This window comes from Cuculus canorus, chromosome 1, assembly GCF_017976375.1.
Source record: "Cuculus canorus isolate bCucCan1 chromosome 1, bCucCan1.pri, whole genome shotgun sequence".
Classification (NCBI taxonomy): Eukaryota; Metazoa; Chordata; class Aves; order Cuculiformes; family Cuculidae; genus Cuculus; species Cuculus canorus.
In genome coordinates, this window is record NC_071401.1 from 168,428,521 (window position 1) to 168,455,469 (window position 26,949).

Below are 26,949 nucleotides of genomic sequence, written 5' to 3' on the forward strand. Positions count from 1 at the left end.
AAACATGCCTGAATAGACCCCACAACAACAACAACAAAATTTTTTTTTTTTAAAATGGGTTTAGGAAACCCATTTAAGATTTCCTTCATTAAAACTATCATTTGAAAATCCTCTGTTTTTAAATACAATAGTTCACCAATCCTTTTACACCATTACTTTCAGATATGCCACTACTATGGACTCACATTGAAACTCAGACAGCATGGACTTCCTTAACAAAAATCTCAGATTCGTGTAATAGTTAAAAAAAGAACCTAGACACGTACTGGCTCAAATAGTTCCATAACCCACTTTGTTCAGTCACGTGCAAATGGCAGCAGAGGACTTTATCACTATATTAACGATATTTATCAAGAACCTAAGTTTTAATGACATCCTCTGATTAGCTGCCAGTGGTAGCAAAGTTTTAAGCCCTGAAAATACTGACACGTAGCCAGCTGCCAAATGACCTTGGGTCTGCATTCATCCCACCTACCTGGAAGTTAAATTGCCTAAGTGCCAGTTCAGGTCCTGTTTCTCTATAGAAGGGAAAGCCACTTTCAAAGGGGATGCTTTGGTGGGTCTGACCGTCCCTCTCTGAGTGCCACTCGTGGTGCTTACCCACTATGAAGAACAAACCATTTGTTACAAGCCCTGAATGCAGCTTTGGCTTACATTCAACACAGACACTACTTTTCAAACAGGGTTTTTTTTTTTATAGCTCAGTCTCGTGAAAAAGCTGAATTCTGAACCAAGCTTCAACCATGCTGCAAAGAGTACTTTGAGGGACAATATCGGTCACCAACCACTGAAAGCACTGTCTGTTGGAAAATGTAGTTTTAATAGATATTCTTCATCTTACATAAGAGCACAATAAATACACCACATTCTATAGAAATTTCAGATGACACTGGAGTACAAGAGGTCAAAGAGGGAGAATACCAACAGACTACATAACCGTTCCCCTGCATTACATGACAAAACACTCCTCACTGCAAGCTGTCATTGATACAATTCAGATTGACCTCTCCGGAAGCTTTTAAATTGCTTTTTGTTTGGTTGGTTTTTGTTTGGTTATTCTTTTTGTGAGGGAGAGGGCTTGGGGAAAGAAAGAGAATAGGGATACAAGAAATTAAGGGAAGCGATAAGATGGGTTCCCAGAGAAGATGCTGGACTCCCAGACAAGATGCGTACACAAAAAACAAGGATGAGAAGGAAGTTTTAATCACTTTCCTTCCCTCCAGTAACAAAGCTTTGTTGCTATTTAAGCAGACCAGTAGCTTAATAAGGCTTGTAGGAAAGAAACCAAACAGTGGTATGAGGTGTTAGCTGTAAGTGGTTAAGCAAACATCAGTCAATACACAAGCTGGCTCTAACAGTGGTTCTACACACTGGTATTTCTTGTTAATAGAAGGCAGGAATTAAAGAAGGTAGAAAACTGTGTAGCCTAACATTTGATGACAATCAGCAAAGAGAAGTTATGCAGATACTAATAATTAGTGCTGTCATTTGCTCTCAACCTCCTACTTGAATATGGTTATTTCCATTGAAATGCACATCAACACATTACTAAAATTATGGTTACAATGGTTACATCGGAGATTTGATTCTAGAAGTTACTCCAAATGCATTTTCATATTAAATTACCCAGGTAAGGTCACCCACATAACACAAGCTAATAAAAAAAACTCAAATAGAAGCAAAGAAAAGTCTCTTGAATTCCACCTCTTTACTGTTTAATCTGTCAGACCGGTGAAGATAAATTGTCAATTCTGGTTTCAACTTTTTTTAAATACGATTGTCACATTAGAGAAATGAAAACACAGCAAAATAAACTGTACAAAGGCAAAGTAGAATAACAAAAAATATTTTACTAAGACATAAGATTTACAGGAGATTTTTCCAGACAAGCCATACAAAATGGTCACAAGCTTTTTCTTGGAGGGACTTTTTCTACACTTGACAGCAGAATCACAATATTATTAGTGAAGGTGATGGATGTTTAATGTTCCCATTTTCTGTTCAAACAATGAAGCTTGTCCATCTACAGAGTCTAAGTTAGACTGGGCTAGAGGGTATATTCTAAAGTATAACTGGTTAGCTGCTTTTTGCCAATGCAATTAGCATCACCATAAAAAGGGAGGAGGAGCCCACATAATTAAAACAAAAAGCCCCACAGCTAACCCTGCCTACCTTCATTCACAGTGCTTATACTTAAACCGTGATGAGAAAAATGATTAAAAGCAGAGATGTGATGCTGCTTTTAAACAATTTCACGACAATCCAGATGATACTTCTAGCCTCTGCTCATGCGGTACAATAGTGAATTAGGATAAGACACAGATTTGCTAATGTGCATTTAATCACCAAAGGACTGAAGATGTCTGGGCTTTTATTCTGTAATGTTTCTAAGACTGTGTCCATTAAATGCAAACAAAAAAGGAAGAGGTCTTGGCAGAACAGGAGAAGTGACGCACACTTGATGTTCAAAGCGCATTTAAATATTATTCATGGCATATAGCCTAGTCCATGCTCTGGCTGTAAAGAAAAAGAAACACACTTGAGAAAAGATATATTTTTCAGGCTCCGTTAAAGTAATACTTAAAGATCATTTCTGGACTGCTGCTGCTGCAAATATACAAAACATATCCGTTCTGAGATTTTAAGTGCGATTTTGAATCCTTTAATACACAAAAGCTGACATCTGCTGAAGTGGCCCAACTTTAGTGGATCCAAAAGTGGACAGGCATAATGTAGTAATTCTTTCAATCCATTACAGCCTGCCACAGAAGCAGGCGTGGAAGAGATGTACCCTCTGAAACTAGATAATCTGTTCCTTAAGCTTTACAGAAAAAGCAGTAGTGTGTATTTTTATTTTACCACGAGTCCTAATCAGAAACGCTTGCAATTCAGGAACATGGAAACGCAAGATAAAACTAATCAAGAGAGCCCTTTTCTTCCAGCAAGCCTCACAGACTCTAAAACAGACCACTGCAGGCACATTCAGGGTGCTTGGACTACGACTGCACGCACTAGTGATTTCTGCAAGTTGCAGATAGAAAAGAAGAGGTCAGGATTTATATCCCCCCAAGCAGTTAGCAATCAGTTACTTCCTGAAGCTAAGAAAGAAAGTGTAAGATACATCACCTGTTTCTATGGCTTGGGCTTCATTGGTCTTCCACTGCTCAGCTACATCATTTGCTAGTGGATCATCTGGATTGGGAGCGCTTAACAAAGCCTGGATGGATAGCAGAACTGTGCGTATCTGCAAAGCTGGGGACCATTTATCTGAAGAGACATTTATAGCAACATGAAACACCATATTCGTCACAGTCTACAGAAAGAACAGGTTTTCCCAGATTAAAAAATAAGCAAGGTATTCTTTAAACAAATGAAGTCTCTTAAGGGTCAACCTACAAGTTTCTGTACTTAATAATATCAAAAGAAACAGAACAAGGTAGCACTTACCTTTCAAAATATCTAAACATATTCTTCCCAGCTTGTCTACATTAGGGTGATAAATTTTGGTCATGAAACGTACTTTAGGAGCTGCCATTGGATATTCTTCTGGAAGGAATAGTTCAAGTTTAAATGTCCCACCCTCAAAGGGGGAATCCTGTGGACCTGCAATGACCACATGAAAATAACGTGCGTTGCTTTCATCTGGTTCTGCTTTTATCCCAGGAACTGGCTCTGCCAGCAAGCGCTGGGTTTCCTAGAAGAAAAAGAAGAGACGGTGTAATGAACACAACCCATCTGAAATAAAAATGACCTGTATTCATTATGAGTTATTTGCCTACACCAACAGATATTATCACATTGGATAAATACCTTAAAGCCAAAGAAAATCTGCAGAAAGAAGGAAGATCAGAATGTAGTAAACCAGTACACATCTCCTTTCAGCTCCCCCAAATGCTGTAATAGTGCCTGCTTCTACAGTGCAAGGTAATAGCTAACAATTAAGCTGCCCTCAACAAATTTCTTAACTTTTGATTAAACTACTGCCACACTGGTAGTTTTCAATGTACTTAAAAGCACTTTAAAGAATACCACAGTAAAAATACCAAAAACATCTCCAATTTTACATTTAACAGAAAATCCCATATGTGAAAAACCTTAAAGGGCTAATCGCTGACAGAAAGTGTTCAAGATTTATGTTCAATACAACAAGGATATCAGACTGTTGGAATGGCTCCAGAGAACAGCCACAAAGACAATCAGAGAGCTGGAACACCTCTGCTATGAGGACAGGTTGAGAGAGTTGGGGTTGCTCAGCCCAGAGAAGAGAAGGCTCTGAGGAGATCTTATAGCGACCTTCCAGTACAAGGGCTACAAGAAAGCTGGGGAGGGACTTTTTAACAAAGGCCTGTAGTGACAGGATAAGGGGAAACGGCTTCAAATTGGAAAGGGGATGATTTAGACTAGACATTAGGAAGAAATTCTTCACAAAGAGAGTGGTGAGGCACAGGTTGCCCAGGGAAGTTGTGGATGCCCCATCCCTAGAAGTGCTCAAGGACAGGTTGGATGGGGCCTCAAGCAGCCTGATCTGGTGGGAGGTGTCTCTGTCTATGACAGGGGGGTTGGAACTGGATGATCTTTAAGGTCCCTTCCAGTCCAAACCATTCTATGATTCACTCTAACAAGAGTGGACTCATTTATTATGATGAACATATTTACTCGAATCAGATTCAACTTTTAATTCTTCAAAATACTACTCTGCTGTAACACTAGAGGTGTTTATAAGGATATTTTACACATTTTCACATATATATGCATAAACAGCTTTGGTTCTTGTTCTGGTTTGAGCTAAAATAGAATAAGTTTCCTAACTTCAGCTAAGTCTTGTCTAAGTAGCTTCATTTTCTGAAAGTTAACTGCATGTTTTTCAGATAATGTTCCTCTCTAGAAGTGATAACACAGGGTACTGGTAGGCATAAAGGCCAGTGCTTATACTTATTCCTATTAGAATTGGGAGCCCAACTGTTCAGTTTCAGGTGCCAAAATTGGCCAGGCCGGCACTAAACTGTGACAGTTGTGAGCACTTCCAGCCTACATACAACCAAGTTTAAAGTGACCCTAACAAACAGTAGGAGACTGGCAAGTTGCACTGTAAAAACAGGGAAACCTGGTTTCCTACGTAGACTTGTAATTTTTGTTGCTCAATTCTTCTGCCCACAACACTGATCCTACCACAGACACCATGCTGTGACCACAGCTAAGAGCTGCCCATGTTCTGACCATTCATCCCACTAATGCCCTGAAAGGACAGACTGGCCACTTCCTCTGCACATCTTTCCCTCTCTTCTGCTGCCCCTGTTGACATATCTTATAGGAACAGATATGCCCCTTCTTATTTAAAAAGAAAAAACCAAACAACAAAACAAACCCTGAGGCCAAAAGGGACAACAACACATTAGGCAGAGACAAGAAGCCCTGACCAAGCCTCATTTCCTCAGGAAATTTTAGCCCCATTTCCTGCTTTTCCTCTAGTTTGTTTTTACCTTGTACAGTTAATTTTTTCACCAACTTTGTGTGTTTGCTTTCACAAAGAAAAATTGTCCTGTTTCTACTGAAGAAAAATGGTAACTTGTAGGTGTTAATTTATGATTCTAGTTTTACAGCATATTTATTCTCTGTGACTACAGTAGTGTTAATACAAAACATAGACAGATTACCTCTACTTGGCTTAGTATGTTCTTCAGCGAGAAGTAGACTGTTACAATACTGGCATTTTGAATAAATAAATTCACACAGCATTTAAGTGATATGGCTGTCCTGATGCAGTTAAATAACACTTTGCTTTATATGTACATTAGATTACTTTTTGCTAAAGAAGTTAAGTCATAATAATTAATGCCAAAATCTCAAAACTGTCAAGGTCCTACAAATCATAACATTGAAGTTATTACTATGTACATATATGAACATAAGAAATAAATTTACTTGGTCTAAGCCCTTGTTGTAACCACATATTGCCTACTTATCTGCATAGGCATCAGCAGCTAGGGCCACTGATACACTTTACTGGAAGGGCATCCAAGCTTCTTTCTTAGTGCAATCTACGCTCATTTCTGCAAGTATTTTTTTTTAATCATCTATATAATTTATAACATACTCGGAATTTGTCTTCTGCTGGCTATTTACTTGTACAGTAATTCTGTAGAAAAGCCATTAAAAATAACGCTTAAAGCTTTGGGTCAGTGGTGTGAGAGTCAGTAAGGACTTTAGTTTAGATTTAGACTAGGAAGAAATTTTTTACTGCGAGGCTGGTGAGGCACTGGTACAGGTTGCCCAGAGAAGTCACAGATGCCCCATCCCTGGAGGTGTTAAAGCACAGGCTGGATGAGGCTTTGAACAACTTGGCGTGGTGGAAGGTGTCCCTGCCCATGGGTTAGAACTGGCTGATCTTTAAAGTCACTTCCAACCCAAACCATTCTGTGATTCATGTAAATGCATGAGACATTCTCCATTTCTTTCAGCAAGGTTTCAGTCAAAGCACTGCCACAGGCAAATGGGACAATCTGGATTTCCACCTATGAAGTATCACATACTTATTACAGTTTGACTGTTTAGGCAGAGGAGACAGTGTCTTATGCCAAATACAAACCAATATATCAAGGCAAATTGAAATTAAAAAATAACAAACTTAAAAAGACCCAATTTTTAAAGTTTTTCACAGCTGCTACAACCTAGACTTTGCCAGACACACTGGAAGGCAAAGCGTGGGTTTGGTTCTTACGGGCATGCTCAAATTTAAGATTTTAATAAATCAATAAATAAATAAATAACTAAATAAATAAATAAATAAATAAATAAAGGATAACATTTTTATAGCTGGGCTGATCTCAGTCCGTAGCCCCCACTCAGTCATTCTGGACCCTAAACTGCCTCCCTAGTTATGCCAGTATGCTGACTGTAACTGTACTGGGCAGCTAATCCTGGCTTAAAATAACCCAGAATCAGCAGTTCTCTGGCAGCAGCATCAGCGCTTCTACCGGCCAGCGTAACTAAGGGAGCAATGCCTGGCTGCAAGCTGCACATTCTGCCACTAAAAAACTATTTGTCAATAAACAATAAGTGCGCACACAGATCAGAAAAACAATTTTTAGTGGAGGTATTGCATTATACTGTTGGGGCTATATAACTGCTAGTATGTCATTGCATTCAGAGAGCCCTTTGTGCCTCCCCATTATGTGGCCACAGTTGTCTTGCTATAAAACAGTACAGAAAAAAGGAGTGCAATGAAAAACATTTACACTGCATACAGCTACACTAGTGCTGAGGCTGCTCAGAACCCATGAAGCTCCCTGAGGAACATTAATATTAGACGAAAAATGTAGGAAAAAAAATGCTCCACCACTACTGGCATAATTGAAGTTGTTTTCAAACAAAGATAGGAGGAATACTTGCAAGAAATCTGTGACGGAATTGGTTGAGACTCATCTTTCACACCCACCAGGCTCTCATGCAGCCGTCATGCCGACAGAGCAAGCGCCAGGCTAAACTCCTCTGACACACGCACGCAAAATGATCGGTTGCAACTCCCGTAGCATACATCACTACAATTTTATGCAAAAACTGAGAAGCATCTTGGGTTCAGAAAAGGCATCTTTTCACAATAGTATAGCACAGACATGCTTGTTTGACTATGAAAAACAAGATAGATGCCATTTATTAAAAGAACATGAAATGTTTTACTTAAATACATCAACATCACTTGCTAAATTCTGTCAGTTTTTGCCCTTCAGTTATGAAGAAATTTATGATAATGTCTTCACTGTATTTTGGGGAAAACCATGGGAAAGGTACAGAAAGGGAGAAATAAACCGAAATTCTACATTTTAAGGTCCAAGCATATAAAATGCTTAAACATACAAGTAGGTCCAATTCTAAGGTGATATCGGGGACCTGACTTCCACGTTTCACAGTAATATGGCCACACTGACAGCAAAATCATTTGATTTGCCGTAAGACTTGGAGAAACAAGTCATATTTGCACTAAGCAGTTGTCAGCATGCAGAGCAGCACTTGTGCATCCGGTCAGGAACTAAACTGCTTAAAGGTTTGGGTTTTTTTTCCCCAAAGTGTACATTACAAAAAAAAAATCCCAAAAAAAAACCAAAACAACCTGAAAAAACCCCGTAAGCCCCCACAAGAAGCCAGTGATGAAATGTAGACTCAATCTACAAACAAGGACATGCTTAATTACACACTGATCTTTCTTTGTAATTTCATATTACTTCCCCCCAAGGTCAGTTACCCAATGAAAAAGTCTCTCAAAAATGTTAAATAAATCGTTTCTAACGAATCTTTTAATTTCCCACCTTTTTTAACTCATCAGGAAGATCAAGCACATGCAATACTTCACTTCCCAGTTATCTTCTTAGGGAAAGTCTTTCTAGCACTTTTTTTTAGCTGAGGAAGTGAGTTTTGTGCGATCTGTTACTTCTCTCTTTCTCTCCAAAACTGCCTATGAATCCTTCGTCCAACCTCATCTTTCCTGTGCTTTTTATAAACTGTCAGTAGCCAAGACAGAAACCAAGCTCAGCACTCCCAAAGAAAAAGACGCAATAAACTCTGATATTACATGCTGTTTGCCCAGTTTATCCCCACCAAGTATGGATATTCTCACCTGGCCCCAAAAAAAAAACAAACCAAAAAAAAAAAAAAAAAACCTGTCAAGAAGGATAAAAAGAGCTGGAACAGCCAAATATTAACATACTCAAGAGGTAAAAAAGATAAATTGACAGAAAACCAGGTTTTGCAGTTCTGCTGCTCACAATAAATGTTTTTACAATGTAGCAGTTAGTTTTGTCTTCACTGGAACACAAATTTCCATCCAAATAAGTGTTCCAGAACAGCACCTTATTAAAGTGTTTCTTATTAGCTCTCCTCCAGCACAGTGAAGGAAATTTCATAGAAGACTTTTCAAGACATATTTTGAGCTCTAAAGCACTTAATGAAGTATCTCATGCTGCCGTAGGCAGTTATTCCTATTTGTTATAATCTGCAGTGTTTTTAGATTAAGATCTCTTCTCGCTGTTGCTTTTACGCCACGTTTTCCAATTCCAAATTAGTGTCATAATTTCCATTGACTGGAGAAAATTAATAAACCAAAATGAAGACACATGCCAGTCCGTACTTTTCAAAAAACAAAACACAACACTGTCATTCACAACTGGTTATGCCCCCCACAATTCCATCTTTCTTATTTTTAATTAAGTGATTAAAAAACACAGAAGTGTTGAAGGTGTTTTGACAAGCAAAAGCAAAGCTTTTCTTATTAACACAGGTGGCCTGAAGTACAGTGACAGATGATACGGATAGGACAGATGGCATAGCTGACATTCTGCTTAGCTATCTTCTATGAAGACATTAAATCGAAGACTAATTTTACCCAAGGGGGGAGAAACTCTCAACCTGTTTTTACAGTAACCTGGGAGGACAAGAAGCATCAGGAAGAGAGCGCTGTGACCTTTAGAAGACACCAACAGAGCAGAAGGTGGGGGGTTTTTGGGTTGCGGCAACTAAAAGGAGCCATGCAAACAGAAGAGAGTGATTTGCAGGGGGCGTATGTTTCATTCTTTTGAGCTTTAGCTTGGTTATCCTGCTTTCAGTGGAAGGAACAAAACAAAGATACTGAAAAGCCGACAGAGCCACCAGGATTCTCCTGGTTCATACACCCACAGCAAGAGACAGCCCTGCTTTAAGAAAATGAACAGAATAACCCAGAAGATGCCTCCATACAGACATGCATAAAAAAATCAATTGCTAGAGCACAAGGAGACATGAACAAGCATACAAAGAAGGAATATATTAGAAGTATATTACTATTTTAATTGTGTCCAGTGTTACAGAAGTGTTTAAAAAGCCTCAAGTTGCCAAGGCCTCAGTCAAAACAACCAAAAAAACATTTCTGCATGCTACATTTCTGGAAAACAAAAAGCTACTTCAGAAGCTTACACTGCTATCAGTGCAAAAGGCAGGATCAAATAGTGGCATATTGGCAAGTAGCTACAAACAGAACACTTAGGGATGCAAGGATTCACCTGTCTGGCAGAGATCACTCCAGTAGTGAATGAACAAATTGTTGCATGGAATTAGACAATTTTTAAAGCTTCTTCATTGCTTTTTAGAAAACAGTACTATACTGTTTGCTTGGAAAAAGAACTGCAATTCCATTCCCTGTATTGGCACTAGCTAATCACCACAGATTTCCCACTGTCTGCCAAGGGAAGTTGGCTACAAAAGTTAAATCGTCAGTACCTAGCACATACAAAACATGGGAACTTTAGGCTACTGTACAAAGGCCACTAGAATTTAAGAAAGAAGCTTGCTTGCAAAGTCAAACAGGCCAGCTCAAAAAAGAAATCCAGGCTCCATGTTTTCAGCCAAATTTGCTTTGCTTAGGAATTCAGCTGGCTGCACGTTTAATCTTCTGACATTTCAGTTTTCTTATTTCACACTCAATATTAGTGTCATATAGTTACCCGTAAGAGTAAAAAATTCTGCGTATCAATGTGCATATTAAATCCCATGCTTTAACGTGGTCTTATGCTCTCTCTACACAGTCATCAAATCCCTTAGAACAAAGGGAGCTTAGAGAAATCTCAACACCTTACAAAGCCTGAACACTTCAAGCTGATAAATGAGCAGCCACTGGGGAAAGGAACAAAAAAAAAAAAAAAAAAGCTGTGCTGCCTTTCCACTTCAGCCTATCATGCACCTTCACTTTTGCCTGTATAGCTGTCTCTCAACCTCATGGTGAAATACAGCACACAGCCAATCTGGAATTAAAAAAAAAAAAAAAAAAAAAAAAAAAGAAAAAAGAAAAACTATCAAAGACAGGAGAATCTCTGGTGCAGTTTTACCACATGTCACGTAAACAGCTGTGCCAACAAAAAGGAGGGTGCAAACACATGCGATCAAAAGGACAAGAGAATAGACTGCTCCTTTTGGTGAAAGGGCTGGTTTAAAGAGTTAAGACTGCAGCATTAATCATAGTGAGATACTAGCGTAACAGATTACTTACTATTCTGTAACCAACCTAGAAAGGAAACGCAGAGGCTAGCTCCTTATTCCAAAGGAAGAAGCTTAACTACCAACAGGGCTGATTTCAGTAACAGATGGCAAATGCTAAAGTCAAGCCTTCATCCATCTATAAAAGTCTTAAACACCAAAGACTCTGTGTATCTTCTTACTTGTTATAAACAGTTATCTAGCAACCTTTTATGGTGTCAAGACTACAGAAAAGCACTCTTGTGACTAGCAGCTTTGTGGTAGTACCTTAAAAAGAGAGATAACATCATTAAGACCTTCAGAGGTCAACATAGCTGTGATAAAATTATTCTGAAACTTCAAAACAGAAAACATTAATAGGCCTCTCATGCAAAGAGAAAATGTTGCAAGTCTTAGAGTTGTTAAATGTTTAAAACAGAGAGTTGTTAAATGTTTAAAACAGAGAGTTGTTAAATGTTTAAAACAGTACAATACCACATCTTTATACAAAGGTCTCAGGGGAATGATTCTTCCCTTGTATTTTCAGCAGCACATTTACCAGCTCAATTCTCTATGCAGTAGTCAAGTAATTCACCTTCAGCATCACCTACTAAGGTGGAGACTACACTCCTACAACTTTGTCAGGTCAAGGCAAGGTACAAGCCCTCTCTAATCAAGTTCAGACACTGAAAAAATTATGTAATACCCACCTTCACCTGTAGGTTCAATTAACCATAAGTGGCTTTATTTTGAACAGATAAGGAAAGTCAGATGATGGATAAGTATCTTTGTCTCAATAGCACTTAATCTGCAACAGGAATTAAAGCTCACAGCTCAGCCCCCAGGGCTTACTGCTGCCCCTTTGCTAGAAGTCACCATCCCGCAAAAATACTGAGAGAGTAAACCCTCCCAGAATATCCCAATTCAATTCAGGAAAGGTGAGCTAGGCTCTTGTAACTAGATATTTAACCCCAGAACTGTTGACTGACAGCATACAAACTCTGCTGCCATCTAGCAGAGGACAGTAACTGCCAACGGAAACTGATGAATGGTTGGTTGGTATTGGCTGTGGATAAAGGCATCTTCCTTCCAGTAGAAATTAATGAAATCTGCAGTCTCTTGATACATTTCTTCTGTAGGTGCTGCAAACAAGGATTTCCAAACAGCTGCCCAGAAAACAAACTCCTTTGATAGCCTGGGCTATTTATAAAAGGAACAGCAAGATGCAACACTACACAAATATTCCTAAGATAGCCTAAAAGTTAAAGTTAGTTATTGGTAAAACAGAAGCACCCAGATTGAAAGAAATACACATCAGCTTGCCTCACTTCTTCAGGACATAAAACTTGTATTTAGGAGGGTCTAAGTGAACTGCATAATAATACAGACATATGTATGGGATGTAGGTGTCAAGGCATTGGCAGCAGGAGGGCTCCAGGGGCAACCTCTGTGGGAAAAGGCCAGGGGCTGCCTCATGCCAGACACAGGCAGCTCCAACAGAGCTGTCACAGGGCACAGCAAAGTGCAGCAGACAAGCTGGGGGCACACCTGAGAAAATGTGTTTAAGAAAGGACAGTAAAACATCATGCAAAGAGAGAATATGGGGGGGGGTGGTGTAAGGGGGGAAAAAAAAGTGTTAGCAAAACTAGTGTCAACAATGAGGTCAGAGAAGGAGGATGAGGAGGTGCTCCAGGCACCAGAGCAGAGATTCACTTTAGCCCATGGAGGACCACAACCGAGCAGATATCCACACGCCCCCACGCCCTATCCCCCTGCACCCATCAGAGAGCAAGATAAAACTCCACCACAAAAGAAGTAAAGAGAGATGACGGTGTTGATTTAATTTTGTCCTTGTTTCTCACCATCCAATTCCCTTTTACTTGGCAATAAATTAATTCATTTTCCCCAAGTCAAGTCTGTTTTGTCCCTGATGGTAATTGATAACTGACCTCCCTGCCTCTGTCTTGATCCATGAGCTTTTCCATCTTACTTTCTCATCCTCTGTTCTGGCAGAGGTGAAAGAGTGAGAGAGCAGCTGGGTCGGCAGCTGGCCGAAGTCAACCCACTACAGCATAAATCACAAGGTAACCTTTTAATCTGAAATGCATATTAACTGTTGTATCCAGAAGCACTTTTAAAAAGGATGTAGTAGAACTGTTTCAGGCTCTGCAGATGATATTGCAAATTAGAGTTGTTCAAAAAAAAGAGATGAGAGACTTAAAACAAAAGTCACTAGCTCCATTTTCTGCTATAGTTGAAATGATGTGTGGAAGGTACCATACATACCAATTTATGTGGGAGAGGATGTGCTAAGGAAAAAGAGATATCTTTCAGTTTAACTGATTGCTCATTGATTTCTTCAATATTTGGTTCTTAGCAGTGAACAGAGGTTTGCTGCCAAGTCCTCCAGGAAGATTTCTAAACCAGATGAAAAGTCATTACCAGTAACAAAAAGGGAAGAGAGCTGTTTTGTGGTTTTGTTTGGTTTTTTTTTAATATACCTAAGTTGCACTAATTTTTGGTGACTGAGAGTGGAAGTCCTTTATCTCACTCTTCATTGGCTTCAGCTGTTGTTACCATTGAGTCAAATTGCTTTTCTCCCCACCATTTTAGTCTGGTTCTCAGTCCTTCTTGATCAACTTTACTCACACCTACAACTACCTCCACCTTTTCCTTTCCTCATAAAACACAAGCATTTGCCTGCGTGGGATGCCAGCAGTGTGGAAACGTGTAGTCACCTTTCCACACACCCCTTTCCATCAACTCAAGCTTTTACTAAGTCAAACAGCAAATGAGATCGTAGAACTGATTTGGCTTAAGAAATAAACTTTACTGCAGTGTTCAGAGCCAAATCAGTTCCTCAGTCCAAGTTTAATGCAGCAGCACAGAAACTTCTGTACCAGCACAGCCCAGACTAAGACTGTTTATACAGTGAGGCTGCTCAACACGAACCACAGGCAAATCACCTTGAGAACTTCTACTGAATCTAACTTAACTAGGTGGTAACTTTTCCACCTTGTGCTGGCTTTCTGCACAAACCGCAGAAGTACTACATCCAATTTGGCATTTCAGTTCAGACTACATACAGCATACATTTGTTTCATATTTTTATTCTGATTGTAGAAAATCCTTGCCAGCTACCAGTGCCATTATCTTCCAACTACATCTAATAGTTTGAATTCGTTTTAGGTATGAAGTAGAAACGAAAGGTTTTAGCTGCATAGGGTAAAACTTAAAGGACCATCTTGGCACACAGACAAGTTATAATTACTTGCCAAATTACAATTCCTTCCTGTTCTGTCAGAGTGGGATAAGGGGGAAAAATCACACTGATCTCCTTCACCAAGAACTGATAAATTGCACACAAAGAGGTAAACCGCATGCATTTTATTTTTGAGGGGGAGGAAGCAGGAGAAAGTGAAACATAACAGTCAAAACTGTCTTCTACACATGGGGTAAAGTTGCCTCAGAAAACCACAAATACTTGATTCAAAAACTTTTTATAACAGTACATCACGTTTTGGCACAAATTCTTCCAGGGTCTATCAATTTATTAAGTACAATTATGTAAAGAACCGGCCATAACTAGCATTACTATAAATAAATTGGTTACCTAAGCAGATATCATATTGTCAGAGAGATTTCAGAATGTTTAAAGTTATATCACCATAAAACAACTACATTGGAGAAAGTCTTCTGAAAATAATGTCTGCCTTTTAGAAAAAGAAGAAATAGCAACAAAGCCCATTAAAATGTAAAGGTCACACACCATAAATAGAAGGCTGCACCTGTAGCTTCCAGTAGCTGGCCTCCGCACAAATTCTCCTCTTCCTTGCCATATAATCCCCAGGCGTCAGCATCCCACGTCGCCACTTCCTGGACTCGTTACTGGGCTAACATCTCTGTACACTAATATGCCTCTCCCAACCCACGGGTTCCTAGACTCCATCACTAGCCCCAGCTGTATCAACCCCCCAAAAAAAACAAAGCATGAAAGTGTTCTGAGTGTCAAAATGTCAAACGTGTCTGCTGTAAAAAAGAAAGAACAGAGGTACCACAGATTGGAAAACCATTTACCAGTACTCAATCCATGGACAACTGTCCAGCAACTCAGAACTACAGCTCTGCTATGCGAGTACTGTGAACTCTGGATTGCTCACAATCTCTGTTCATGCACTTCTGGTTTCTCCAGTTCCCACTGCCACACAAATTTAACCACTACAAAACCCTTACTGACAGATGAAGACAAATACTCCAGGTTTTTCCCAGAAAAAAAAAACACCACCAGAAGAATCTAGCCACACTTGGAAGACCTTGTCGCCAAATGGTAACGTGAAGAGGGGCACTTTTAAGGTCAGCACCACTCTCCCCTGAGAATGGCCTCATTCTCTAATTTTCCACAGCAGATTACAGGATTTTGGAATTGTGAAGCCGAGATCCTACACAAATTCCTAGAGGATTATCTATGCACTAGCACAGATCAAGCTTTTCGTGGTGCATCTCCAGCTATAGTAAACTGAGGCATAACTAAATTTGCTAAGCTAATAGCATAAACCAACCCTGTGGTTCCACTGATGGAGTACACTTTCCATAGTACCTTTCACTAATATACAGTGCAGAGTCACCTATCAAAGTGTGGTTGAAGTGAATCAATCATTCATACAGAACTTTTGTCCAAAATCTGCCACTTGCTTCTCACTATTAACCCATGAATCACATGGAACTATTAAAAAGTGCTTTTGTTTTGTACTATCGCACAAAACAAATGATGATACACTGAAAGCTGTGTAAATGTAACAGATGAGTACAGTATAAAACTGTATGCAAAGCAACAAAAACCCATTAGCATCGGTACTTCGAAAGCTTGGTGCACTCACTATAGATCTAGACCTAAAAGGTGCTCAAGTATTATACAAGAAGGTGGTGTAAACAAGATTTTTGCCTCTAGTTGTATTACTCGCTGTTTTTTTCTCACTTTTTACTCTCAACTCTCTACCAAAAGCTGCTTTAAGGAAAAGACTGTGGAAAATTATCAGTGTCCTCTTTAAGACCTTTTATTAGGGCTCCATGTTTTCCTGTTAAAACTGGTACTTTGGTCTAACTTGAAAGTTTTCTTATCCTCTGGGCCCAAGCCTCCTTTTCAGCCTCCCTCCCACACCAAAAGATCTGTCCTGACAAACTTTGGGCTTCCAACACCTGCCTATACACTGCCCATTGCCACAGCCAGCCTATGCTATACCAGTCACCTTGCAAGAAGACTCAAAGAGGGTCGCAAAGTAGCCCATGTATTGTCTTCCTACATTTGTTTGGAGGCAGGGGAAAGTGCTTATCAAGAACTGGACAAAAGAACTCTCTGAAAATTCCTAAATTATTTCATATTTGAGGTCGTCCACAAGATTCAAGGGGCAAAAAGACACTGAAGACCAAATTAGAGCTTTTCTGACAAATGTCAAGGAGCAGCACTATCCAGAAGTAACATTTTCTATGCCACCATTCAAACAAATGCAAAATACCGCAAAAACAAATGTATTAAGTTTACCTCCTGCCTTTTCTATTTATCTTTTTTAATCCAGGAAATGAAAAGGCCATGTCAGAAATCAAAAAGTAACAGAGACTTAAATTTTCACATGGAGACATGCCCATGCCCCAGAAGCTCACTGCTTCCAAGACAAAGCGCAAAACTTCAAGTTGGCTACCAGTGATACTGTTTAAGAACTTCTAGAACACTTCAGAAACCGCTGACTAAATACTTGATTTATATTTTACAATATACATAAAGCTGATATGCTGACCTCTACTATGGAACGCTGTAGGAGCCCATCACATCATACACCACAAGAATGCCCACCTCCCAGAAATTTCACATTTTGAGGTAATGTTTTATAACTCGGCAGCCCAAACGGTACCCAGATTCTCAAAAAATACTGCAAGCAGATGCTCACTGGCAGCAACATGGAAATCGTTTCTCACAGCAAATAGCAAGGAAGGAATATCTCAGACACCACCACACAACAATGTAGGGGAGGAACTCAAAGCCTCAGTAATTCAACACTGACAAATTCGTTAATAGGAAAATTTGAAGGGGTCTCAGATACTGCTTCAGATGCTTTGTTTCATGAAAGGAGCAGCTGTAGTGACTGCAACAGATGTGCTACTAACAACTAGCTACAGAGTTTACACATAGACCTGGACATCAAATCATGAATGACGACCTCACTGCAGCAGTGAAAGCAGCAGAAAAACCCTTCGAAAACATGACACGAGGCAGCATTGCCCACCCCATTCAGATCTACCCGCTGCACTTGACACAGCAATGAGGTGGTTTGAATGTCAGCCAAAAAAAAAACCACCAGATGCAATTCAACTCCTTACTCGACTGGAGCTACGTGACTTTGCAACACTGGAGAGAATGGGTGTAAAAAGGTGCTTGAAAATAAAAAACACTGGGCTTATTTATTGCGTATATTGCAAAGGCTCACTTTTCAATGATGTGCAGTAGGAAAAAAGTTTACAGCATTAAAAGCACACTCCTCCGTAAATGTGCCATACCGTATTTTTAAGTTAGCTTACATCAGTAGATTTTCTTGTAAGGGTGATTCTCTGAGGCCCCTGGATTTGGGCTACTGAAGAAAATCAAAATACATCCTCCCTATTCACAAGGCAGAAGGTTTCCCAATTCCAATTACATATTTAAAGATTCAAAATTGTACCATCATTTTCTACTCATCATTTGTGAATTGCTAGGTGACCAACCAAGTCATAACTCTAAAGCAAGTCATCTCTTGAGCTTACAGATCATTCCACCTTCAGTTGTTTAAGTCTGTGTTTCTATGCAACCTAAGGAGAGCAAACCAGGAGTAATTCTCTGTCTTCTCTAACAACATCTGTACTGTCACCTTTCAATTCAATTTGGTGAAAGTACTGGAAATACAGAGCTTTCTGCTGAGACAAGGAAAGCTACTGCTCTCCTGCTGGGCTAGATGACAGCCTGCCCACAGCGGAGAAGCAGGCTGAGAAGTACAGGGCTGATAGTCAACCTGAGAGCCAGGCCATCTGCCAGCAGTCAGTTAAGATGAGGAACACCAACTGCATTTTGAGCGGTTCGCTAGATTCTGTACTTCATCACAGTCCGAATATGCATTCCTATCCTCAATGAGCCATCAACAGACTCACTCGGATGACAACAAAAAGAGTGCATGTGGATCAAAGAAAGAAGGTCTTTCCTAACAATAACTTAAGCCATTTACTTTTCAAATTTACTACTGTGCATAAAGACAATTAGATCATCAATTTATCGGAGTTATTTCACCTTTGTGTGGCTCTTTCCTCTCTCTCTCTCTTCAATTTCCTTCCCTGATTTTTCAAATTCTCTCTAGTAGCGGAGTTCAATCCCTCCCTTCCCCCTAAAGCAACCAGCAATAAGAAATTTAACATCAAGTCTGGCAGGATAGAAAAGGTCAAAACAATTCTCACAGGAGACTCCTGAAGACTCAAGCAGGCATACTTCTAGGTCTGCACCTCTGCAGCTGCGATATTTCAGAATATGACCTTGCACATTTTTGAGGCTGTAGTAGTAACAAGTCAGATTCAAGTCCTGGACCATACACACATCTGGCAACCTAATGCACGCAGCATGGGAGCTACAGAACTGGTCACCTAACACAGCCAGTACAAGATTTAAAAGCTCTACACTGGCTGCAGACAACTTACAATGCATACACGATCCACTGCACACATCACTCAATAACAGACAATAATCCGGAAAACTCTAAGGGAGATCCTCCAGAAGAAATCTCAGTTTCTAAGTCTCTTTTCTGCTGTCCTCCACCTCTCCTCTCCAGAAGGTGAAGAAACATTCCCATGCCATCACATATCCCTGAAGTGAGTCACATGAACTGCTCCAGAATTTTTCTAGAAAAGCGATAAAAAAAAACAAAAGTGCCAAGGAGGAAATTTATGTACCAGCTTACAAGTGGGTATGCTTCCTGCTTGTATTGAGGGGAACTGTCAGGAGTTGTTGAAGAAATTAAACACAGACACCATCCTCATGACTGAGCTCCTATCACATCTCCAGGATGAATACCAGCTCCACCGTATTATGAATCAGTGTTTCCTCTCACACCTGAAATACATTCAGCTTTGCATGCTGTGTGCTAAGGTAGCTGGATGAGCATCAAAGTCTCTGCTATTTTTACTGCTTACAGTTCTGAGCAGTAATCACAGTCTAGTCTGCTTCACACAAGATAAATGCTACTCCCACCTTGTTTCTACCTTGTCTCCTCTATCACCTATTTGATAGCTTGATTTTTCAGAGAAAATCCATTTTTTTTTTCAACCACTACATAACATTATATTCTATGTTAAGGTGTTTTACAGGTGTTTTTCCAACATTGTGTGCTCAAGCAAGACAGTTACACAGTCATAAGTTATTTATGACACTCATTCATTTTAGCAAGTACAAGCATGCTATTATTTCCTGTGAAAGCTAACAAACCTTACTGAAATCACTTACTAACTTCTGTAAAGCGCACAATCACCAGTTTGAGGGCTTCCAATTCACATCACTGCAAATCAAGTGGGAGATGGCGGCCTGGCACAAACACTCACACTAACTACAGGACCAAACTATAAAATGGACTCAACGGCAATCCACCCATCTCTCTGTTGAGTGACCCCAAATCATTCAAGTCTTAGGCTGAAATTGGACTTGGAGGGTGAGCTGAAGGTACCCCAACGCTAAAAGCCCTTGGTAAATTAAAGTTGAAGTACGGCGCTGAAACACCAACCCAAACACACTCGTACCGCAAGGGCCAACAGCTCAGCACACACGTAGCAGCAACCAGGCTGGCTTAGTGTATACCAGTACAACATCCCCCAACACGCAGCCCCAGCCCAGGTTTAACCACTCAATATGTTTTGTCCCTCCTGGCAGAGTAGGAGGAACCCTGGCACCACACCACAGCCATGCTCCCCCAGCCTAAGCACAGCCTCTGTACACTGTGCTTGCCAGCACCAGAATATTGTAAATGGAGATATTAGAAGAGAATGGGAGCCACAGTTTCTTAATTCCGTCATCCCACTGGATGCTGTCTGTGGGATGAAGAGAAAATAATAGCAAGTATGCTCTTGGGGATGTTCTTTTCTAATCCAGGCTAAACAGTGTAAAATGCTTTCTTGCTTCCTAATCTGTTAGGCATATAGATGTTTGAGCTAAGGTACGCTTCTTCCTTCCCGATACCGTGCCTTACATTTATTATGTGGACGGTGGTGGTCTGCTTGTTATCTGTTTCGTCATTCTCTTTTTATTTTTTTTTTGTCTGGGTGGCTGCGACTGAGAATTTTACACGCTGGGAGTAACGCTTTGCTGTTTTTTTCTCAAGATCATTGGCTAATATTGCTGTGTTACAGTTCTGGAGAACAAGTTGGCTAGCTCAACGGTAGTAATTTATAGAGGAAAAGTCTTGTGAGAGCCGCGGATCACGTTTAGCACCGCCGGGGCCCGGCCAGGGGTGCCGCCCGCTCACCGAATGGGGCCGGAGGCGCGCAGGCAGCGGGCGGGCGGCACCCGCGGAGCCCGGGGGACGCCGTTCCCGAAAGAAACGCCCTCCCGTTCCCTCCCGCCGAGCCCCGAGAAGCGACGGCGGCGCCAGGCCCCGCGCCCAACGGGGAAGGGGAGGCCCGAGAGCGGCGCTGCCCCCGCGCGGCTGCGGCTCCCGCGCACCGGAAGCGGCTCCAGGCGCGGCCCAGGCCCGATCCCTGCCCGCGTCTCCGGACCCAGCGCGGGCCGCCACTCGGTGCCGCGGAGGGCGGGGGGGGGGGTACCTTGATGATCCTGCGGGGCAGCCCGGCCATCTTGTCTCGTCGCGGTGCACCCTCGCCTCCGCCCGCCGCTCGCGCACTGCTGGAAGTAACGCGCGCCGCGCTTCCGGTGGCACCGCCTTCCAGCGAGGCACGCCGGGAAATGTAGTCCCCGCCGCCCCTCCTGCGGGTGGGAGGCGAGACTGGGCAGGCTAGAGCGATGGGTTGAGGCCCACGGGGTGGGGGTTAACAAGGGCAAGTGCCAAGTCCTGCACCACTTCATAGAATCATAGAATCACCAGGTTGGAAAAGACCTCTTGGATCATCGAGTCCAACCATTCCTATCTGCCACTAAACCATGTCCCTGAGCACCTCATCCATCCGTCCCTTAAACACCTCCACGGATAGTGACTCAACCACCTCCCGGGGCAGCCTCAGCCAGTGCCCAATGACCCTTTTGGTGAAAAATATTTTCCTGATATCCAGTCTGAGCCTCCCCTGGCACAGCTTGAGGCCATTCCCCCTTGTGCTGTCCCCTGCCACTCGGGAGAAGAGGCCAGCTCCCTCCTCCCTACAACCTCCTTTCAGGCAGTTGTAGAGAGCAATAAGGTCTCCCCTCAGCCTCCTCTTGTCCAGGCTAAACAACCCCAGTTCCTCCAGCCACTCCTCATAAGACTTGTTCTCCAACTGCTTCACCAGCTTCATAGCTTTTCTCTGGACACGCTCCAAGAGCCTCAACATCCTTCTTGTAGGGAGAGGCCCAGAACTGGACACTGGATTCGAGATGCGGTCTCACCAGTGTGAGTACAGGGGCAGCATAACCTCCCTGGACCTGCTGGCCACGCTGTTTCTGATACAAGCCAAGATGCCATTGGCCTTCTTGGCCACCTGGGCACACTGCTGGCTCATATTCAGCCATCTGTCAGTCAACACCCCCCAGGTCCTTCTCCTCCAGGCAGCTTTCTATCCTATCTTCCCCTAGTCTCTAGCGCTGCACAGGGTTGTTGTGCCCCAAGAGCAGGAAACTTGGGACACCACAACCCCCTGCAGCACTACAGACTTGGGAAGAGTGGCTGGAAAGCTGTCTGGCAGACAAGGACCTGGGGGTGTTGGCTGCCAACCAGTTCAGCCTGAGCCAGCAGTGTGCCCAGGTGGCCAAGAAGGCCAATAGTATCTTGGCTTGTATCAGAAACAGCTGGCCAGCAGGACTGGGGAGGACATCCTTCCTCTGTACTTAGCACTGGTGAGGTCACACCTCGAATTCTGTTTTCAGTTTTGGGGTCCTTGCTACAGGAAGGACATTGAAGCACTGCGGCGTGTCCATAGAAGAGCAATGGAGCTGGTGAAGGGTCTAGAGCACAAGTTTTATGGGGAGAGGCTGAGGGAACCACAGTTGTTTAGCTCAGAGAAAAGCAGGCTGAGAGGAGGCCTTATCACTGTCTATAACCACCTGAAAGGAAGTGGTAGCAAGGTGGGTGTTGGTCTCTTCTCTGCGCTAACAAGTGATAGGACAAGAAGAAATGGCCTCATGTTGTGCCAGGGGAGGTTCAGATTAGATATCAGGAAAAATTTCTTCACTGAAAGGGTTCTCAGGCACTGGAGGAGGCTGCCCAGGGTTTCTACTTATATAGAAGGGATGCAAATATTTAATTTATTTTATAAATTGTTCTCTCTGTGTTGTGTAAATCTCACATAAAACAACAGGCAGTTTAGGGACCAAGACCAGAAATGGTCCCTAAACCAAATGATCTCTTTTCACACTTCTGTTCTATGCCAGTAACCCTTGTAAGCACTTGCCAGCAGCTAACAAATATGAAGGTACAGCTGCAGAGGTGAGGCAATTCCTTGTGAACTTTATGAAGGCAGGAGGACAAAAGAAAATAAAATGTTGTTAATCCAATTAGGAGAAAATCTCTGTAGTGTAACACTTTATTACACCTCAAAGAATCTTCAGTGGGCCTTATCCTCAAAACCAATCTACTTGGAAACAATGTATTTTTTTTACACTACTTGCAGAATTACTTCTTCTGCTTTCTCCTACTCTTTTTGGTTTTTACCCCTCTCTGGGAATACTGACCCAGACTAAAGGACTGCCCATTAAGTGGAAGAAAACATGGTCCAAAAGATGCTTTTAGGCTCAATATAAGTACAATGCCACTCAGTTTCTCGGAAGTTCTGCTCTGTGAACTTTGCCCTATATTTGTGAGATGCAACAACAGAGTGGCAGTTCAAACACTCATGAATGTTGCATTCAGTGTCCCCTTTCAAGTGTCCTGCATCAGGAATCTTGCTTAAGTTTGAAGTTGCAGCAGTTCAATCTGACAGGCTATTATGTTTTGATAGTTGTCCTTGCTCAACAAGTGGCCAGCCGCATCCTGAGAAAGCTGCAGTTTTCATGACACCTCTCTTAGATGAAGACTTTTGAGATCCACTTGCTCTGGAGATGGCAGTGAATAAAAGCATTGTTTTCTGTTGTCACTTCTACCAAGATTTAGGTTGTTCAGCTAAGTCATTCTATCTCCTGAAAGGACTGCTGCAGAGATCCCCAAGTATCCATATAGGTGGAGGAAAAGCCACTCGAACTGGCTACTCCAGAATGCCAGCTTTACACTTCACTTCTTTGTGCACCCTCTGTACCAAGTCATGTCTTCCAGGAGAAGCTATCGTAAAAATTGTCCTTATTTTATAGCATTCTCACATTCCCAAAGGGTGCAACATAATCATCTGAATCAGAACTGGAACAAGACACACAAGTGCCAGCAGAGCTTTTCCTCCTCAAGCTAGCTATACCGCATGGGGGTTCTTGTATCTTTTAGGTGCTTTCCCAATCCAATGACCTTCCAGTGTCCACCCTTGTCCTTCACAATTTTCCACTCAGCTACTATTGCCGCTATAGCTGGGTTCTGGGCCACAGCCTGCACTGCTCTGTGTGCATATCCTCTATTTGGCATGTGTCTTGAAAGACATCCTTGGAGAAGCACCACGGGTGATCCAGCCCAGCATGCTTCTGCTTTCTGCTTCCCTGAGTAGAGCAGTACTTCAGTGTTCCTCCTCTGAAGTTCAAGGTTGTTGCTAAAACATATTTATTCTTCTCTGCCAGATTATTTATTTTGTATGGTACAAGGATTCTTTATCCACTCAGTTTTTTTAAAGCCACATATACCATTAAACGTATGGCAATGCTATTAAAACCACTTACAAAAACTTAGAAGTTTCTTAGAGGGCATGCAAAGGAAGAAAGAGAGGACAAAAGGAGAGAAGAAAAGAAGAAAAAGTAGATCCAAAAAACTAACTTTCCACATTTCTATGTGTGTAGTTGTCAAAACTTGCAGTGTTTCAGCAATTCCTTTTTTTTTTTTTTGTAAAATAAATGTTTGATAAAAAAAACCCCTCAGTTTCATTCCAAGTATTGTCATTACTGAAGTCATGCATCCTCATTTAGACAGCTGTCTTCTCTGACTCAACCTGGTATTTTTCTTTTGCTAGGCCAAAAGATTTAAATGCTGTGTGTTTGGAAGTCATTTAGATTGATTTATTTTTTAATTACATTCAAATTTATTTTCACCCTATACCTCAGGCAGAATGTGAGGAAATCTGGGAGTATTACATGTCTGTATTTTGTAAGATAGGTGCTAATAAACAGTTCAAGGATATCAGACAAGACTCTGGACGGTCGAACTGCACTCGGTAAAGGCTTTGTTAGTTGCTGGTTTGACTCCACAGCTTTGTGTCAGGGCACTGAGTGAACACATAGACCTCAGTCAGTGACGGCCTTAACGGGGGCCTCTCCCCTCACCCTCTAACAGTTCCCGAGCTACACCTTGGCTCCTGGACCAGTCTCAGGCCTGGCCTGTTACCATGGCCTGCCTGATGACCCCTGGACTATCAACAGCCCCTGCTGCAGTACCCACCCTGCCCTGCTCACCAGAGCACAGTGTGGCTGCGTCTTGCTGCTGGGGTCACCGCTTGGCCTGCCTGCTCCCTGCTCCCCCATCCTGCGGGAGCAGCACCCCCTTTGCTGCTCCCCCACCCTGCAGGAGCAGCACCCCCTTTGCTGCTCCCTGATGCTTTGTTTCTGAGTTCGGAGTGCCTGAAAATGCAGGTTCATTTTAGAAAAGCAATCTTGTCACACTACAGTTGCTGCTGTTTGGCTTTTATAAAGCAACACTTATGTTTGAATTTCAGAGGAAATTAAAGTTCAGTAAGGCTGTTGACATGTGTAGTCCCCGTTTGGGTCAGAGTTCATTCCTACAACCCAGTTCCACGAAGGCCTGCCTCCACAGCGGTTACTTAGGGTGTAGTTTCATATCAGGGTTATGCCACTTTGTATTTGCATCAATGCTAAAGTGAGCTCCTGCTCCCTTCCTCTGCTGCACACCACTGCTCCCTCGGCTCACATCATGATCTCACAGAAGATGAGCTGATCAAAAGCACGAATAGTTCCAGGGTGAGCGGTGAGCTGACGTGAACCACAGGCAGTCACGCAGCTGCATAGGTCTGGCACAAGAAAGGGGCCATGAACCCATACCTGGGGGTGTGGGAGGGGGATTGTCTAGAGTTCACTGCATCAGGGATAGTGTGAAACCACATATTTGAGGTCAAGTTATAGCAGACAGCTGTGTCAGTCTGTGAAAAAGAGGACCTCTTACTTCCCCTTCCCATCTTACTCCTAACCTCCTTTCTCACACACAATGTTTCCTCCACCATTCACTCCTGGGGCTTGTCCGATTCTGCTGAGCCTTTTCCATGCACAAACTCAACAGGTAATCAGTCATTGTGTCTGGTCTTCTGCTGGATGAGTGAATTGATTTGGCTTAGAGTGGTGTCCAGCCGGCACCAGAGACAACAAATGGTAAGTAACAGAAGTGGGAGTCAAATTGCTCCTTGTAGTATCCATGAGTTACTAACCTAACTTTGGATGCCTCTTGTCATTTTGGAGAAGGTGCAGGGCACACTGAGCTCCTGCTCCTTCTCCCTGTGCTCTGCCCTGTATTCCTGATCCTCTCCTTCCATGGGTATGTATCAGCTGAGGGACAGGGACGGGGCTTTGGCTGGACTCCTTTCCAACCACCTCAATGGTGCATCAGGGCTGGCACAAGAGAAGCAGCAGTGAGATGTGGCAGATACAGGATTACCCCTTCCCACAACAGGGACCTGGCTTAGCTGACCTTGCTCCACCGCATCAATGTGAAGGCCAGGATGGAGAGCATGATTCTCCTCCCACATACCCACAACTGTCACATCATCACTGGGATTACAGCAGTTCTGAGAACAAAGTTCTTCCACCTTATTCACCAACAAGGCACTCTGTAATGTCACTGTAGGCAGAAAGGTAAGCAAATAATTGCAATTACACAATTAATACTCTCAGAAAACTACAGCACAGCTGCTGACCATCCTGCTATGACAGCTTTTGCTGTCATCAAGTTACTCACCAACTGGGTGCATCCAGGCCAGCAGAGCTTGTGGATGACTAATCTTACTTCCTGCTCTCACCCACTTTGCAATCTTATAAGTCTCACTGCAATTACAACTCTATTTCAACCCCCAAATTCTTTATTTTGCACTAAAGCATTTTGATATTTTTGTCAAGTACTGCAGAAAGTCTGTTCAGCAGCAAAAAAGATGTATGTATGTACACATACAGAATGAATACTCACAGTAATATCGAGATTTTTATATTAAAAAGGTTCTTCAGTAAATCCCAGGGTATTTTACAAGAGTTATGATCCCTACGTAAAAATAGGGAAACTGAGGTACATAAGTACAATGTTTTGCACTTAGCACTACTGGTAAGAGCAACTGGACAATTTCTGAATGATCTTAACTGACAATACTGGGTGAAAATGTACTGAGAAGGAAAAAAAAACCCACCAGTTATATGTTTTACCAACTTAGGATGTCAGAATCAGATGCTGTGAGTAGAAGCTTTCAATGTAGCAAATAAGTTCTGATTTTTTCTCATTAAGTGGCCGCTTGCATATAGGCATAATATTGCTTACTTAAACTACAGTAATTAACAGGAACACAAATTAATTAGGCTGCGTATGACCACTACAGGCACTTAGTTTTGTCACCTGTTATTCACAGTTGCAGCTTGACTGCTTACCAGTAACTGGATGGATGGATGACAGGATGGCACGAGATCTACCAGGAACTGAAGACAGCCTGTTC

At 42.0% G+C, this 26,949-nt stretch overlaps 1 protein-coding gene across 1 annotated transcript; it reads right to left on the minus strand.

The window, feature by feature from the left end:
- Positions 1-1,830: 1,830 nt before the first annotated feature.
- On the minus strand, positions 1,831-20,920 carry UBE2N (ubiquitin conjugating enzyme E2 N). The gene is made up of 4 exons (XM_054071530.1): positions 20,800-20,920; positions 3,448-3,694; positions 3,127-3,267; positions 1,831-2,517 (listed from the first exon to the last, which is right to left on the minus strand). Exons 1-4 carry the CDS (start codon positions 20,827-20,829, stop codon positions 2,477-2,479), a joined length of 459 nt encoding a protein of 152 aa, XP_053927505.1. The 5' UTR covers positions 20,830-20,920; the 3' UTR covers positions 1,831-2,476.
- Positions 20,921-26,949: the final 6,029 nt, after the last annotated feature.

Coding starts and splice junctions, on each gene's coding strand:
- UBE2N (XM_054071530.1), bottom strand. CDS start 20,829: ATGGCCGGGCTGCCCCGCAGGATCATCAAG. Junction 3,695..20,799: donor TGCCCCGCAGGATCATCAAG/GTACCCCCCCCC, acceptor TTTTTCTTCTAG/GAAACCCAGCGCTTGCTGGC. Junction 2,518..3,126: donor AGCCCAAGCCATAGAAACAG/GTGATGTATCTT, acceptor TTTTCTTTACAG/CCAGAGCATGGACTAGGCTA.